Below are 20,388 nucleotides of genomic sequence, written 5' to 3'. Positions count from 1 at the left end.
TTCGTTTTTGTTTTATAGTGTCTAATCTTTCTTAGCCAAGTGGTTATATATAGAAAAAATGTACTAAAATTTAAAAATGCGTGCAATTTTTATTTTTTTGAAAAATGAGAGGAAGGGATGTTACATGATAAAGAGTTGGCCCCTTTTCATCTAAGTAAAAAAAAAAATAGGGAATTAGTTAAATGTAAATATGAAATAGGATAATCAAGGATTCGAAATCGCAAATTTAAGCTAAATTGAATGCAACTGTTTAAAAACCTATACCTTATTTGATTTGCCTTTTAATTTTACCTGTTTATATTTGACTTTTAATTGAAGGATCGTCACTTCAAAAAATTAACTTTAAATCGAGAAGGCAAAAAGAAACACTGCAGCAACAAATGAGCTTAAAAGCAGCTTAAAATATCTACCTTTTAGAGAGCAAAGCATCTTTAATCGTAATTGTTGTTGTTTCAGTTTATACAACATAACAGTTAGTTCATATTTTATGTTAAATTGATGTGCGAAACTGCTTTCCTACTCGAAATTCTGAAATAATTGTTTTTTTTTTCTTTCCACCACATAATCTTCAAACAAAAAAATTGGAATCTTATTTTGTGGGTGTGATTTAGCTAAATGTGTTAAACTATTTGCCGCTATTATTATTATTATTATTATTATTATTATTATTATTATTATTATTATTATTATTATTATCTATATATTAATAGGATAGCGTGTGTGTTATTATTTTGTGTCACGCTTACATCCGAGTGACTGTCCTTTAATTGTTATGGATTTCTATTTCTTGTAATATAACTCTACATGTCCTCTGGGTCGCATTCGTCGGAATCCTGATTCACGGGACCATATTTGTGATATACCCCTGACCGTGTTCATCGATCCTGGCTCACAGGACCACAGATGCAACCCAGCAGGACCACACTCTTACCCGTCTACTGGTGGGCCTTTCAAGGGTGACCAGACTCTCACTAGTACAAAAATACTGCTTTGATACTCTGGCTATGCAAAACAAAACGTGCACAACCCCAAGTCCATGTGGCATCTCTTAAGTGGTGACCTCCATGTAAAAAAAAAGAAAAAAAAAGCTGGTCGTTTATCATCAGATGCTGCGGTTGGGTTCATCCTTCGTAAATGCACTGATGAATGGCTTGTATGCTGTTCTTCTCAGCTGCAATTTCGCGTTGGTGCTTTTACAAACCGTGTTTCAAGTCAACAATTCAAAAATAACTCTGGGACCATTTTTTATGAACAAAATATTTAAAAGATCTTCAGGGTAAACATGAATGTATGAATACAAGGAAAGCTAAGTTCTTTGGGTTCTCAACGGCTTTCTGATGCAGGTTGTTACAACTAGGTTCGTTTAGATAATCTCCCAGCTAGAAACAAGAGCCTTTAAACTTAGCTCTTTTGAGGGGTCTTGCATCCCCCCCCCGAGGAAAGCCCAAGGCGATGTGCACTCCTCAATGCCAGCCAGCAAAATCGCTCTATTTTAAAAAAAACACACTCATTTTTATTAAATCTGCTTCTTCTCCCTCTGTCATTTGAAGATTACTCTTTCCTTTCTCTATCCCATTATCTTATGTTCTTTTTCTTTTTTCTTTTCTTGTGAATCTCTTCTTTCTCTATCTCTCTTTAATTCTCTTTCCTTCTTTCTTTCTTTCTCTTCAACTCAAATTATTTTTCTCTATTATCTTTCAGGTTTAATTCCTATCACTTACACAGAGCGGAGGTAGGGGAGGTCTGCCACTTAAATATAACAGATGGACCAAATGACAATACAAAACAAACTTTACTGTTCTTGTCTGTTTACCATATTGACAATAAAGACATATTCCGGACTTTGAAGAAAAGATAAATTCCTTAAACCCCGTGTCAAACACGCCTGTAATCAAGGTGAATTGGCATTACCCGGGCATGCAACACTGTTACAGTAATAAATAATTTTATCAAGAATTCTTTACAAGTTTTATGTTTCGATTATAGCTGATGCCACTTAAGTCATTTATTTTTTATAATTGGAATTTGGGTCACAACAGGCCTCCACAGGTCCCAGTCCTCTTTGCACTCATCCAGCGGAGTTCTGGCTAGTACTTTCTCTCTTCGATCTTTCCATCCTCCTTGGCTGTTCTTATTTGGTATGGTACCCGTTTATGATGACACTCACAGAAAAAAAAAGAGGGGAGCGATATCTTACAGTTATAGTTTCAGTTTTTATGATTTCATGTGACGTTCCTTCGTTTTGCATCTGTAGCCGTTTCTGCATCCACTTTGTGTGTAGTCTATGAGTGGGGTTAGTCTCCATATTCAAGGGTTTTCCTTTATATTTCGTTATTGAAATTCATTGTATCTTCTCTGCCATTCCTCTGATTCTAATCTCTCCCATTCTTTTTTCAAAGTTCTTTGGTATCGTTCCTAGCGCTCCTACTATTAGTGGTGTTATTTTTACTTTCTTCATTTTCCAGATCACTTTGAGCTCTGTGGACAGTTCCATGTATTTGCTCCACTTCTCAGTCTCCTTGATCTTCACTGTGTGGTCTTTTAGAATGGTAAAAGCTACACTCTGGCAGGATTTTTCCTTCTTGTTAACTATTATGATCCGGTCTTCTTGCTCGGATGGGTTTATCCGTTTGTATATCCATGTCCCATGCTGCCAATTTGTGTTTGTACCATCTGTCTGTGTGTTCAAGATGTAATTATTTGCATAATTGCCAATGTACTGCCTTCCTCACTTGATCGTGTCTATTTTTATATTCTTTTTGGGCTAGTTTGCTTCATTCACTTATTATGTGGTTTATTGCTTCGTCTCTTTGTGTGCAGAGTCTGCATTTGCTGTTTTCGTGTGTCTTGTCGATCCTTACTTTGATATGGTTGGTTCTAATTGCGTTATCTTGCGCAGCTGTAATTAGTGATTCCTTGTTTAGGTTTTCTTTTTGCAACCATTTCTAAGTGTTTTCGTTAGTCTCTTCTTTTGTCATTCTTATGAATCATCCGCGTAGCTGTTTCTCTTCCCATTTTTCTTTCCTTGTTTTATTCCTCGTATCTTTTTCTACCTTGTTTGTTTCTTCCGTGTTTCTTGCTGCAGTAATTATTTTTTCGGTGTTCTGCATTATATATTTTACTAATCCTATTTTTGTGTCATTTACACAGCCTTTTATACAGACCAGCCCTCTTCCTTCGTCATTACTAGACGTTAAAAAACTCCATAGTAAACTACATTATTTACTTTCTTGCCAGAAAGTTAGACACACGATCAAGTGTAGTTTTAAGAAGCTAGTTCACTAGTAAAAGCGAACTATGGCTTATAAAGAATACCCGAACAGCCCAATCAGCATTCCCTTGTAGGGGTGCCTTAGGCGATGAGCAATAAATTAACCTCTTCTTAAAGAAAAAAATAAAGCCTAGAAGAGTGGACCTTCTTAACAGAATTATGCCTAAGTCCGACAATCAACAAAGCCATTGTCGGATTTGTAAAAGACTCCATTGTAAAGCAACAGTAACCCGCCTTATGATGATTTCATGAATCAAAGACGAAAGTAGTCGTGAAAAAAGAAAGAAAAATGAAACAAGAAATACTAAATGAGCTAATGAAAAACTGAAAAAGTTATTATGAAACAACTTTTAATAACATTTGGCTAAATGAAAACACGCACACATATGATGCGTATGTGCAGAGGGTGATGATCATGATCGATTTTGCAAAAAAAAAGAGACACAATACAAATACAGCAATGGCAAACACTTGAGTAAAATATCTAAATAATAAATAACAAGTTTATTGGTTGGTTGTTTTTGTTTTATGGCATATCAACCCTTTTCAAGTTATTTAATGCCGAATCCAAATATTTTGAAGAACAATTTTTTAATAGAATATATTTGTTTTTTTTTTTTTTGTTTTTTTTTTCAAGTCAGTTTCTATTCAACCCATAGTTGAGATCCTAACAGGTACTACCACTCTGGGTCAGAGTGGACCTGAGAGCAATGGCAATTAAAGGGTGGCTCCACACTCCCCAAAAGCCCGCAAGCTGGGGTGTCATCATTGGCCATAGTATAAGGTCATATCCAGGACCATAACAGGTTTAATGCATCGTAATGATATAGGCAATGAAAAAGACTTGCTTTAATTACAAACGATACTGGAAAGCTTGACGAGAAATATCTGAGTTACTGTTCCAACGTTGTGCTCAAATGTCGACGTCACTGATGGTTTATTTGTTTAATAAATTGGATACAAAACCCACGGAAATCATGCCTAAAGATTGTTTGGTTTACCTAAAGACGTCTACAATAGCTCTATACCATATATGATTATATGACCATGACATTTATTTATAATAACTCCATACCATATATAATGATATGACAATGACATTTATTTATAACTAGCGGGGGTACTCGGCGTTGCCCGGGTGTTTGGAGGTGTGTGTGGTGTTAAATAAAAAAGAAACCGGGGGGGGGTAAAAGTTGGTAGGATCGAACCCGAAGCCCTGAGGCGAAGTTTGAAAATAAAATCGGCCAGCCAGAATGAGTTAGGGAAAGATGTTTGAATTTTTTTTAAGTAAGAACCAAATTGACAGGTGTGCACACAGAAGTCGTCAAGCGTTATGACGACGACGACGACAACGACGTCAATGACCAGGTTTGTTTGTTATGAGTGAAGTAAAAAAAGAAAACAACGTTAAAACTTAAGCGGGGGGGGGTAATCAAGACAGCGAAAAAAACCCAAAAAAAACTAACGTAAGGCAAACGAACGATGAAAACAGATAAACGAACATGTGGAAAATGGCTTAAATAAGCCTGTTAGATAATGAACCAACGGGTTAATCAACTATCTACCGCGACGTACATGAAATTTAGTCAGTTTTTCAACTAAATAGTATATAAGGTCATGACGTCATTTAATGCATGCATAGAAACGGTCGTTGTCACGAGAGGGCCATTTTTGTTGACTCCCCCCTGTCGAAAATTTTGGGGTGAAAAAATGAACGTTTTTGATCAAGTTTTCAATATTTTTCGAGCGAAGGATGAAGCTTAAATATGATAGCGAGTTTGTGAATTTTTGTTCTGCTCGTCGAAAGTTTTTAGCAGACACACAAACATACACACATACACACATACACACATCCATCCATCCATCCATCCATCCATACATACATACATACATACATACATACATAAATACATGCATACATACGTTTTCGCTTTTATATATATAGTTAACTCCATACCATATATTTTGTTATGACAATGCCATTATTTACAATACCTCCTTACCATATATGATGATATGACAATGACATTTATTTACAATAACTCCATACCATATATCATCATATCTTGTCGCTCCATCTCTTCAACCAGCGGCGTGCAGTTTTATTACCAACACTGAGGTCTTCGTCCGTGCAGTTGGGCCCCAGTGGGCAAGATGTTAAAATGTGCTCGATGGTCTGAACTTGGGCACCACAGGGGCATTCAGCAGTTGTAGAGTAACCCCACATGAGGAGGTTGTCGCCAGTTTTTGCAACTTTTGCCCTTGCCCTATTCAGAGTGACCTACTCTGAACGGGACAGGTGTGTGCCAGGTGGTAAGGTTTCACTGGGCTCTGGCAGTGCTATATTTGTAGACTGAAGGTCTACCTCTCTCTACATCTGCAGCCGGTAAGAGGATGTAGGAGTGTCCGGTAGTTCCTCCACTGTGGCAAAGCTTCGCCGGGACACAAGTCGTCTAGCCATCTCCGAGTAGCTAAAGAGAGGGTGTCTGGGGTCTTCGAGTTGTTTAGTACGCTCAACTCTCTCAATTATATCCCGGCGGACTTTAAGTGGTGGTATGCCACTTAATCGGTATAGGGCTGGTAGAGGTGTGCTTTTTAAGTTTCCGGTTATGATCCAGCAAGCTTTGTGGAGATCTGCGTCAATGCGGTGAGCATGGGCTGAGCGAGACCATACTGCAGCGCCATATTCAGCCGTGGAGTAACATAGGGCTAATGATGTTTTCCTTAGTGTGTGTGGGTCTGCTCCCCAACTCGAGTTAGCCAGTATTTTGACTAAGTTAATTCGAGGCGCGATCTTCTTTTGGAGCTTGTCTATGTGTGTCTTGAAGGAGAGAGCTCGGTCCAGTGTGATGCCAAGGTAGACTGGATATGGTTCATTTACTAGCTCCTTACCTTCCCATTGGATCTTCAGCTTCCTGTTAGCTATGTGGTTGTTAAGGTGGAAACTACAAACTTTTGTTTTCCCAGGATGTGGATTGAGGAACCATTTCTTATAGTAGGAGGCTAGGGTTTTTAAGGCACTGGAGATTCTTTTCCCAATTGCTTCAAAGCTCTTGTCTTGTGTCGCAAGACACGTGTCATCCGCATAGATGAATCTACGGATGTCTGTAAATTCTGGTAGGTCATTTATATAGATGTTAAACAAAGTCGGCGCCAAGACAGAACCCTGGGGCAGACCATTCTTCTGTGACCTCCACCGACTCTGCCTACCATCCATTTCGACAAAGAGTCTTCGATTCCAGAGAAGAGATTCTATAATGGAAACTATTTTTCTGTTCTTCAAGGTCTGGCCAACTTTCAGCAGAAATGCTCGGTGGTTGATGGTGTCATAGGCTGCCGTGAAGTCGATAAATACAGCCCCTGTGATTTTTTTTCTTTCATACCCATCCTCTATGTACTAAGTCAAGTTCAGAATCTGACCAACACATGAACGCCCCTCCCTGAACCCAGACTGGTCGTCCGTAAGCTGGTCTTCAACTATTGGTGATATCCTGGCCAGAATGAGGCGTTCATACAACTTGTACAGTACACACAACAAGGATATAGGGCGATAGCTAGATGGTAGTTGGGGATCTTTCCCTGGTTTAAGAAGAGCTATAACTTTTGCCCGTCGCCAGATCTTGGGAATGTTGTATCCAGCAGCACAGGAGTTGAACAGTGATTTGATCCATTCACGAGATCTTGGCCCAAAATTCTGGATTATCTCTGTTGAGATACCATCGAGTCCTGATGCCTTTCTAGACTTGAGATGTTTAATTCCAGTCTTCAATTCCTCCTCAGTAAATGGGGAAACATGTCATCAGACTCTTTGTGGACTTCGCCTATCTTCTCTTTCATCTGTTTAACGTAACCTCGTTCTCTGTGCAGTGGTTTCCCATTTATAAGTAGTTGGTGAGCAACTTGGTTTGGTGAGACTGCTGCTGCTGCTGCAGTCCGGTTTTTTATCGCTGTTTAGCTTCTTTATTGTTTTCCATGCAGTTTTGCTATTGTGGGTCATGTTCAGATCTGCAAAGGTCTCCATCCATCGCTCCTTACGGGCTGCAGATAGAGAGGCCAACAGTTTGTTGCCCAGCTCAGTGGTAAGTTCTTCGAATGGGTCTCTGTTATATGCTTGTACATAATTTTCATAGATGGTCTTACTTGTCTCATCCAAGCCAGTTATGTATTCCTTCCTACAGCCCCTTGGGATGTTCTTCTTGGCAATGTGCCACACAAGAGCTTGGAAGGCTTCATATCCTGATGCTATGGGGGATACATCATTGATTGTATTCTCTAAGTTGTCCGTGAAACCCTCCCAGTTAGCCCCCTCCCCGATAGTTTAATCTGGCCATAGGTTTAGTAGGCACAGGTCCAACTACTGGTTGCATCTCAACAATGATGGGTCGGTGTTGGGATTTTGGGATCGGTTTGCCAGTGGACTTGCTGAAGTTGTGTTGATGCCTTGCTGATGAAAATGCGAGGTCGGGGTTATAGCCTTTTCGCCATCGAGCGCTTAAGAAGGATGGTTTATCCTTAGGCCTATTGAGAATGGCAAGGTTTTGGTGTAGGGCCCATTCTTCAAAAAATCTCCATCCTGGTTGTTCTTAACATAGCCCCACATCATGTTGTGGCTGTTGAAGTCGCCGATTATGATATTGCCATTATTGTTAATTTGGATGTTGTCAGGCACACTGAATGGTACAGGTGGTGGCTTATAGACGGAGGTGATGGTTACGTGAATTGTTTTCACCTGCAAAATGTCGATACCCCTTGAGGTAAAGTCAGTACATCCTTTGAGTATTGATTTATAACGAATATAAACAGCACTCCCGTGCACAACACTTTGATGAGAGATAGCGAGGTGCATTCCAGGTATTTTTGGTGGGTTGTCCAATTTATGGGTCTCCTGGATGCAGAGAACATCTGCTTTCAGGTTAGATAAAATGTCAGATTTGGGTAGGGACATACCTTCAGCATTGAAGCTGATGATCTTGAATTTGGCCGAAATGTTGTTTCCGGGGCCGAGGGTCTATCCTTTTACCACCACCGGACATATGCAGAGATGTTGCGTAATGGAGCAATTGGGTCCCCCGAAGGATTAACAGAGGGCACCATGTGAAGGTTTGCTATTTGCCCCCCATACCATATATGATGATATGACAATGACATTTATTTATAAAAACTTCATACCTTATATGGTGATATTACAATAACATTTTTTCATAATAGCTGATGATATTACAATGACATTTATTTATAATAGCTCCGTACCATATATGATGATATGACAATAAGATTTTTTTATGATAACTCCATACAATATATGATGATATGACAATGCCATTAAGTTACAATAACTCCATACCATATATGATGATATAACAATGACATTTATTTACAATAGCTGCATACCATATATGATGATATGACAATGACATTTATTTATAATAGCTCCATACCATTTATGATGATATGACAATGATATTTATTTACAATAGCTGCATACCATATATGGTGATATGACAATGACATTTATTTACAATAGCTCCATACCATTTATGATGATATGACAATGATATTTATTTACAATAGCTGCATACCATATATGGTGATATGACAATGATATTTATTTATAATAGCTCCATACCATTTATGATGATATGACAATGATATTTATTTACAATAGCTGCATACCATATATGGTGATATGACAATGACATTAATTTACAATAGCTCCATACCATTTATGATGATATGACAATGATATTTATTTACAATAGCTGCATACCATATATAGTGATATGACAATGATATTTATTTATAATAGCTCCATACCATTTATGGTGATATGACAATGATATTTATTTACAATAGCTGCATACCATATATGGTGATATGACAATGACATTTATTTACAATAGCTCCATACCATTTATGATGATATGACAATGATATTTATTTAAAATAGCTGCATACCATATATGGTGATATGACAATGACATTTATTTACAATAGCTCCATACCATTTATGATGATATGACAATGATATTTATTTACGATAGCTGCATACCATATATGGTGATATGACAATGACATTTATTTACAATAGCTCCATACCATTTATGATGATATGACAATGACATTTATTTACAATAGCTGCATACCATATATGGTGATATGACAATGACATTTATTTACAATAGCTCCATACCATTTATGATGATATGACAATGATATTTATTTACAATAGCTGCATACCATATATGGTGATATGACAATGATATTTATTTATAATAGCTCCATACCATTTATGATGATATGACAATGATATTTATTTACAATAGCTGCATACCATATATGGTGATATGACAATGACATTTATTTACAATAGCTCCATACCATTTATGATGATATGACAATGATATTTATTTACAATAGCTGCATACCATATATGGTGATATGACAATGACATTTATTTACAATAGCTCCATACCATTTATGATGATATGACAATGATATTTATTTACAATAGCTGCATACCATATATGGTGATATGACAATGACATTTATTTACAATAGCTCCATACCATTTATGATGATATGACAATGATATTTATTTACGATAGCTGCATACCATATATGGTGATATGACAATGACATTTATTTACAATAGCTCCATACCATTTATGATGATATGACAATGACATTTATTTACAATAGCTGCATACCATTTATGATGATATGACAATGATATTTATTTACAATAGCTGCATACCATATATGGTGATATGACAATTACATTTATTTACAATAGCTCCATACCATTTATGATGATATGACAATGATATTTATTTACAATAGCTGCATACCATATATGGTGATATGACAATGACATTTATTTAAAATAGCTCCATACCATTTATGATGATATGACAATGATATTTATTTACGATAGCTGCATACCATATATGGTGATATGACAATGACATTTATTTACAATAGCTCCATACCATTTATGATGATATGACAATGATATTTATTTACGATAGCTGCATACCATATATGATGATATGACAATGACATTTATTTACAATAGCTCCATACCATTTATGATGATATGACAATGATATTTATTTACAATAGCTGCATACCATATATGGTGATATGACAATGACATTTATTTATAATAGCTCCATACCATTTATGATGATATGACAATGATATTTATTTACAATAGCTGCATACCATATATGGTGATATGACAATGACATTTATTTATAATAGCTCCATACCATTTATGATGATATGACAATGATATTTATTTACAATAGCTGCATACCATATATGGTGATATGACAATGACATTTATTTACAATAGCTCCATACCATTTATGATGATATGACAATGATATTTATTTACAATAGCTGCATACTATATATGGTGATATGACAATGACATTTATTTACAATAGCTGCATACCATATATGGTGATATGACAATGACATTTATTTACAATAGCTCCATACCATTTATGATGATATGACAATGATATTTATTTACAATAGCTCCATACCATTTATGATGATATGACAATGACATTTATTTACAATAGCTGCATACCATATTTGATTATATGACAATGACATTTATTTACAATAGCTCCATACCATATATGATGATATGACAATGATATTTATTTACAATAGCTCCATACCATTTATGATGATATGACAATGACATTTATTTACAATAGCAGCATACCATATATGGTGATATGACAATTACATTTGTTTATAATAGCTGCATACCATATATGGTGATATGACAATGATATTTATTTACAATAGCTCCATACCATTTATGATGATATGACAATGACATTTATTTACAATAGCTGCATACCATTTATGATGATATGACAATGATATTTATTTACGGTAGCTGCATACCATATATGGTGATATGACAATTACATTTATTTACAATAGCTCCATACCATTTATGATGATATGACAATGATATTTATTTACAATAGCTGCATACCATATATGGTGATATGACAATGACATTTATTTACAATAGCTCCATACCATTTATGATGATATGACAATGATATTTATTTACGATAGCTGCATACCATATATGGTGATATGACAATGACATTTATTTACAATAGCTCCATACCATTTATGATGATATGACAATGATATTTATTTACGATAGCTGCATACCATATATGATGATATGACAATGACATTTATTTACAATAGCTCCATACCATTTATGATGATATGACAATGATATTTATTTACAATAGCTGCATACCATATATGGTGATATGACAATGACATTTATTTATAATAGCTCCATACCATTTATGATGATATGACAATGATATTTATTTACAATAGCTGCATACCATATATGGTGATATGACAATGACATTTATTTATAATAGCTCCATACCATTTATGATGATATGACAATGATATTTATTTACAATAGCTGCATACCATATATGGTGATATGACAATGACATTTATTTACAATAGCTCCATACCATTTATGATGATATGACAATGATATTTATTTACAATAGCTGCATACTATATATGGTGATATGACAATGACATTTATTTACAATAGCTGCATACCATATTTGATTATATGACAATGACATTTATTTACAATAGCTCCATACCATATATGATGATATGACAATGATATTTATTTACAATAGCTCCATACCATTTATGATGATATGACAATGACATTTATTTACAATAGCAGCATACCATATATGGTGATATGACAATTACATTTGTTTATAATAGCATATCCATACCATGTATGGTGATATGACGATGATATTTATTTATAATAGCATATCCATACCATATATGATGATATGACAATGATATTTATTTACAATAGCTCTATACCATTTATGATGATATGACAATGACATTTATTTACAATAGCAGCATACCATATATGGTGATATGACAATGACATTTATTTACAATAGCTCCATACCATTTATGATGATATGACAATGATATTTATTTACAATAGCTGCATACCATATATGGTGATATGACAATGACATTTATTTACAATAGCTCCATACCATTTATGATGATATGACAATGATATTTATTTACGATAGCTGCATACCATATATGGTGATATGACAATGACATTTATTTACAATAGCTCCATACCATTTATGATGATATGACAATGACATTTATTTACAATAGCTGCATACCATTTATGATGATATGACAATGATATTTATTTACGGTAGCTGCATACCATATATGGTGATATGACAATTACATTTATTTACAATAGCTCCATACCATTTATGATGATATGACAATGATATTTATTTACAATAGCTGCATACCATATATGGTGATATGACAATGACATTTATTTACAATAGCTCCATACCATTTATGATGATATGACAATGATATTTATTTACGATAGCTGCATACCATATATGGTGATATGACAATGACATTTATTTACAATAGCTCCATACCATTTATGATGATATGACAATGATATTTATTTACGATAGCTGCATACCATATATGATGATATGACAATGACATTTATTTACAATAGCTCCATACCATTTATGATGATATGACAATGATATTTATTTACAATAGCTGCATACCATATATGGTGATATGACAATGACATTTATTTATAATAGCTCCATACCATTTATGATGATATGACAATGATATTTATTTACAATAGCTGCATACCATATATGGTGATATGACAATGACATTTATTTATAATAGCTCCATACCATTTATGATGATATGACAATGATATTTATTTACAATAGCTGCATACCATATATGGTGATATGACAATGACATTTATTTACAATAGCTCCATACCATTTATGATGATATGACAATGATATTTATTTACAATAGCTGCATACTATATATGGTGATATGACAATGACATTTATTTACAATAGCTGCATACCATATATGGTGATATGACAATGACATTTATTTACAATAGCTCCATACCATTTATGATGATATGACAATGATATTTATTTACAATAGCTCCATACCATTTATGATGATATGACAATGACATTTATTTACAATAGCTGCATACCATATTTGATTATATGACAATGACATTTATTTACAATAGCTCCATACCATATATGATGATATGACAATGATATTTATTTACAATAGCTCCATACCATTTATTATGATATGACAATGACATTTATTTACAATAGCAGCATACCATATATGGTGATATGACAATTACATTTGTTTATAATAGCTGCATACCATATATGGTGATATGACAATGATATTTATTTACAATAGCTCCATACCATTTATGATGATATGACAATGACATTTATTTACAATAGCTGCATACCATTTATGATGATATGACAATGATATTTATTTACGGTAGCTGCATACCATATATGGTGATATGATAATTACATTTATTTACAATAGCTCCATACCATTTATGATGATATGACAATGATATTTATTTACAATAGCTGCATACCATATATGGTGATATGACAATGACATTTATTTACAATAGCTCCATACCATTTATGATGATATGACAATGATATTTATTTACGATAGCTGCATACCATATATGGTGATATGACAATGACATTTATTTACAATAGCTCCATACCATTTATGATGATATGACAATGATATTTATTTACGATAGCTGCATACCATATATGATGATATGACAATGACATTTATTTACAATAGCTCCATACCATTTATGATGATATGACAATGATATTTATTTACAATAGCTGCATACCATATATGGTGATATGACAATGACATTTATTTATAATAGCTCCATACCATTTATGATGATATGACAATGATATTTATTTACAATAGCTGCATACCATATATGGTGATATGACAATGACATTTATTTATAATAGCTCCATACCATTTATGATGATATGACAATGATATTTATTTATAATAGCTGCATACCATATATGGTGATATGACAATGACATTTATTTACAATAGCTCCATACCATTTATGATGATATGACAATGATATTTATTTACAATAGCTGCATACTATATATGGTGATATGACAATGACATTTATTTACAATAGCTGCATACCATATATGGTGATATGACAATGACATTTATTTACAATAGCTCCATACCATTTATGATGATATGACAATGATATTTATTTACAATAGCTCCATACCATTTATGATGATATGACAATGACATTTATTTACAATAGCTGCATACCATATTTGATTATATGACAATGACATTTATTTACAATAGCTCCATACCATATATGATGATATGACAATGATATTTATTTACAATAGCTCCCTACCATTTATGATGATATGACAATGACATTTATTTACAATAGCAGCATACCATATATGGTGATATGACAATTACATTTGTTTATAATAGCATATCCATACCATGTATGGTGATATGACGATGATATTTATTTATAATAGCATATCCATACCATATATGATGATATGACAATGATATTTATTTACAATAGCTCTATACCATTTATGATGATATGACAATGACATTTATTTACAATAGCAGCATACCATATATGGTGATATGACAATTACATTTGTTTATAATAGCATATCCATACCATATATGATGATATGACAATGATAACAGTTATTGTATCTCAACATAATCAACTGCTATCATTGTGATATAACATGTTTCGTTTCACACATTACACTCGCCATTAATGATGCTTGAATAACTTTTCACAATATTATTCATATTAATTACAAATGTACAAAATTTCATGTGTATTTCACATATTTTTAATGCGAAACGCAAATGTATCATGAGAGATTGTATCATGATTGTATCATGATAGATTGTATAGGGAAAAATGAATCACATGTATCATTAATTCATATTATTATAAGCATTGCCATTTAAGTCCGTTATGTTTCATATTTTTCTATTTTTGTAATACAATTAATACAAGAAAATAATATTTTCCATTGTTACCATTTCAGCCACACAACGAGATGATGTATCTAAACTTAAAACCAAGTAATGCGCAATTGGCAAAAGGAATCATTGCTTTCTTGGAAAATTATGATTCAGCTCACACTTTCACAATAATCACACAAATTGAACTAGCAGAAGATGGATTTCTTGATGAACTAAGAAAATTGATCCAGGCTCACAAGTGGACGTTGGAAGACACACTTTTTTTATCGGAATACACTGACACAAACGAGGGTATTGCTGACAAATTAACAACTTTACGTGACAATAAAGCAAGAATCAATATTGTTCACTGCAACGATAATTTGATTCGAAGACTTTTTAAACAGGTAAGTAAATTTAGTTTTTTTTTTCTTCTATCACAACAAAAACAATAATAATAATAATAATGATAATAATAGTTATTATTATTATTATTATTATTATTATTATTATTATTATTATTATTATTATTACTAGTTGTAATATTACTATAGTCACGCCATCATATTTTGCTGATTACTACTGATGGCTTTCCTTGGAGTCTGATTAACAGTGGTTCATCGGCATTCCAGCATTCTCTATTTTATTTCAGTTGCCAGGCTTTACTTAAGTAATGTCATCTATTTTGAGTTCGTCTTAATATTAGTGTTGGGAAGAAATCAAAATTGCTATCGGTAATCGGAAAAATTTGAACTTTTTTTTTAGCATATTTTCCGATGCCAAAAACGATTCTTATAATTATCTTTTTTTTATTTTGTTTAATGCAAAATTTTCTGCTTCTGATAAGTAATAATAAAATAATAAACATTTATTGATTTAGAACTACGAGTAAAGCTAAAATATGAAATATATAAATCATCTCCTCCCACAAGTGTGTTTTTATGTTTTAGAAAATATACTCAGAGTTAACATGTGTTTTTACGGTAATCAGGGGAAATAATAGTATAAAAAATAGTAAATATTTAGAGATTTATAAAGAATCAGAATCGGAATCGAAATCGGGAATTGTATCAGAATCGGGGACAATATTGGAATTGTCCCATCACTACTTAATGTTCAACTTATGTTTGGCGTAAACTATTTTCTGCATTCTATGGTTTTTCTTAATATTTCTGATTTCACTAATGCCATGGTTAGTATGGTGCCATCCTTCCTCCAATTCTAATTCATTCTGTTCTGTCGCCAACAAATATTAGTACTTCCAAAATTTTCGTGTTACACATCTTCTGCAGCTCACTGGCAAATTCGAAGTATTAATTTAAGAGTTCTGCTTTCACCTTGTAACTTACAATAACAACGAAATTTGTTATTCTTGTTTACTATTATCATGTCTGGTTTTCTAACTTTGATGATATTTTTATATTCCAAACTCCCAAAGGATGTTACAACTTTCATTTTTAATAGCACTTCTTGTTTGATTTTGTACCATCACATACATCTGTGCGTTCAAAGTGTGCACGTTTTCACTAATTGACTTTGACAAACGATTCAAGTCTATTTTCATATTACTTTAGATAAATATTGATACATGCACTATTATTTTATCTCTTTCTTTACATTTGGTAATATTTCCGTGTATTGTCTATCTTATTTATTTCTAATGGAGTTTGGTGTAACTATCGCTAGTGATTCCATTTCCTTTTTCAAGTTTCCTTTTTGCAGCTTTACTCATATTCTCTGACAAGCAATGTATTTGTTTCGTCTGATAAATTGTTTATACAGCGCCTTTCTTCACATTTTTGTTGTGTTCTCTTTCTTTCAAGTTTCTATATTCTCTGTAGTGTTCATCTTATAACACCTTTCGCAGTAGTAATTAGGCAGTTTAGATTTTATCATATTTTTGTAGTTCGTCGTGTCGTTTCAGGGTTCTTTCATGTAGACTTCAGCCAAGGTGATCTGTTGGAGACGCTTATAGCATGACGACACTTCCTTTGGTGACGTCATTTCCGGTATCGAGTGCTGGTGCCCGGCAGTCAGAGATTGGCACGCTGTACCAAGTAGTTCGGTGCACACGCCTCACCATTGAGTTTGCCTGTAATATATGTGAATACATGTTTCGTTCCTAAAAATCCTGTGTTCCTTTCTTTTATTACCATTTAACCTCATAACAACTGGCGACATCGGATTCGACTTTCACACGGGTTAACTCCACAAAATTCTAATTTATTTCAAAAGAACTTCGGATTTACAAGCTAAGAAGTCGGCTGGCAATTACATTCTAAAAACAAAAACAAACAAAAAAACAGAAACGAACACAAGGCAACGTTATCGACGCAATTATAAGTAATCTTTTTGATTCTATATTTAAATTGAAAAGAACTGTACGAAACCCATTTTTGTAATGTTTAAAGATTAATTTAAGAAGAAAGAAAAAAGAGAAAAATGTTGATACAATTTTCACCGCAAGAACAATTCTATTGTAAATTGTCGACTGTTTATTCCTATGCAAATTTTAACATTTTTTTCAAATGAAGTGAAAAGTTTTTTTGCCTTTGTTTTGTGCTGCTATCTTTATGCAAAATTTTAACGGGAGAGAAATGTTTTTCCCCCTTTTCGTTTTACTTGGACTAAAAGGAAATAGTTTTTTACATTGAGTGGAATTTTATGAAATATTCTATTTTTAACTGTCAGTTCTAAAATGAAAATCTTTTTTCTTCCACACACACATAAAAAATAGTCATTTTGGTTAACGTTCAGACAATTCCACAAGTATTTTTTATTCTTTTGCAACTGTATAGTATCACAGTACATTTTTTTTTTTTGTTTCGCAAGTAAAATTTTTTTTTGTTCACGCTCATATTGGTTTATCTCTAAGGTTTTTTATCAAGAAGCAAGGGATATATTGCCCCCTCCTTATACGCACACACTCAAGGAAATGACATTTTCTGTTTTTTATTATTGTATCTCTCTTACTCCAGTCAAAAACGGAAATAATTTTTTTTCGTGCGTTTGGAAAAAGCCATTAAAAGATGGAGGACGTTAAAGCAGTATAAATACAGCTAATCAAGGCTCAGATGGACCAGCAGCAGAAAGCTGAGGAAAATTTAAAAGAACGTGATAAACAGCTCCAATTATAATTTCAAGAGAGGCAACAAGCGTTGGAGGAGAGAATGCTACTCCAACAACAAAGACAAGAAGAGCTATTGTTAAAAATATTCGATAGAACGGACACAGGGACGACAGTTTTGCTTTTTCCCAAAGTACAATATGGAACGCTATAGAAACGTTCAACTACCAACCAGAGTAGGATGGGACGTTTGACGTTTTCTATCGGAGATATGAGGACCTATTCACCGTGGATTGTCAAGAGTGGAGCAATGCTAAGAAAGGAAATTAGGGACCACAGAACATAGCAAGTTTGTGGATTATATTCTTCCCAGGAAGACGAGTGAATTGAAATTTTCTGAAGTGGTCAAACTTTTATTCGAACTATTCAGCCCGAATTCTATACTCTTTCATAGAAGATGGAAGTGCTTTAATCCACAAAAAAGCAACGGCAACGATTACCTAACCTTCGCGTCCATAGTAAATAAACATGCGATGATTTCTGTCTATCTGCAGATGACTTCAAATGTTTAATTTTTGCGCAGGGTCTAGTCTCATCCAAAAACGCTGAGATTAGAGAATGTGTTCTCTCTAGACTTGAGAGCGAATATGGCCCCACCCTCCAGAAGTGGGCCGAGGATTGTCAACGAGTAGTCTGCGTAAGGAACAACTCAAGATACATCGAGGAGGCAGGCGCAACATTCATTAGAAGGACAACCTTCAAAACCGGAAAAATACTCACCCCGATAAAGCAAAGCTGGAAGCAAGAAAACTCAGGCTACACCTAATAAGTACCACCCAATCCCAAGACCCAGATCCCCTACAAGCCCATGCTATCGCTGTGGCGGGAACCATTGGTCGAGTCAATGTTTTTACAAAGATAAGTACTGCAACGAATGTGACAGGAAGGGTCAAAAAGTGATCCAGTGCAGGAAGAACAAGGTCAAGAACAGCGTCCGACAGAATCGATTTGACTTGTATTCGGATAAGAACCGACACAAATATGTCACAGTTAACAGCGCAAATAAAACTGTGCATCTACAATTGGATTCAGGGTCAAACCTGTCCATAATATCCCTTAAGACGTGGAAAAGCCTAAGGAAACCAACCATGCGGAAGACAAACTGTGGGGTATATGGTTAGAAAGAAGAAAAAAAAGAAAAGAAAAGAAACGTACCGGGCGTATCTGCATCGCTCTTTGGGAAAGAAGAAGGAAAGGATGGCCAGCGCATTTGTATACGCGAAGGGCATCTAGGGAAGGCAGAGCATGATGGGAGAAGCTATTTTTTTCCTCTCTCTTCCTTTTTTTTCTAGATAGGAGGATATAAAAGCTGGGAAAAATTCCCTGGGGAGAAGCAGAGAGAAAAGAGCCGTGAAAAGAATTTCGTATTGCTGATGTTCGGATTGTGCGGTTTGATATTGGTGGCGAGAGGTCAGGTGTGGTCGATTGGAAAAGAAGAGGGCAGAAACGTGCTGTTGTCGAGAGTGTGACTCACTCCTTCCAGAACCCCAGAACCAAATCCTGATTATAACCAGTGGCGTACCTATGTAAAATGGCGCCCATGGCAAAGTTTGAATGTGCGCCCCTTCTTAATAATTTATATCTTAGATATACCTAACCTACATAATATTATAATACAGGCACAATTTTAACGAAAGATAAACCATGAAATGAATGTTTTAATAAAGTAATTATATGGTTATTCTTGCTTTAAGAAATAAAATTCTAAATTTGCGCCCATGTCAGAGTGGCGCCCATGGCACGGGCCATGCCTGCCATACCCTAGATACGCCACTGATTATAACCCTAGACAAACAAATCAACTGGAGCTGTGATAGGCGATAAAGTGGAATTTGAGGGAGAGCTCACACTCCCGTTGACCTTAAATGGTGTTACTGAAAAAGTGAAAGTGTATGTACACAGGACATCCGAAAACCTGTTCGGTACTGATTGGATGGAGCGATTCGAATTGTGGGACCAACCTATGAATAAATTCTGTCATAGA

At 34.3% G+C, this 20,388-nt stretch overlaps 1 protein-coding gene across 2 annotated transcripts in view; it reads left to right on the top strand.

Annotated features, from left to right (window-relative positions):
- The window catches only part of LOC145256537 (glutamate receptor ionotropic, NMDA 3B-like), a 1,196,865-nt gene that overhangs the window by 260,638 nt on the left and 915,839 nt on the right, over positions 1 to 20,388 (top strand). For both annotated transcript variants that reach the window (XM_080115574.1, XM_080115582.1), the window contains one exon: positions 15,361 to 15,684. In XM_080115574.1, coding sequence (XP_079971700.1) covers positions 15,361 to 15,684 — 324 coding nt within the window. The remainder of the gene's footprint in view (positions 1 to 15,360; positions 15,685 to 20,388) is intronic.

The sequence above is a fragment of the Euprymna scolopes genome, chromosome 3, assembly GCF_053919585.1.
Source record: "Euprymna scolopes isolate OS-2025 chromosome 3, ASM5391958v1, whole genome shotgun sequence".
Lineage (NCBI taxonomy): Eukaryota > Metazoa > Mollusca > Cephalopoda > Sepiida > Sepiolidae > Euprymna > Euprymna scolopes.
This window is presented reverse-complemented; position numbering and strand designations above follow the sequence as displayed.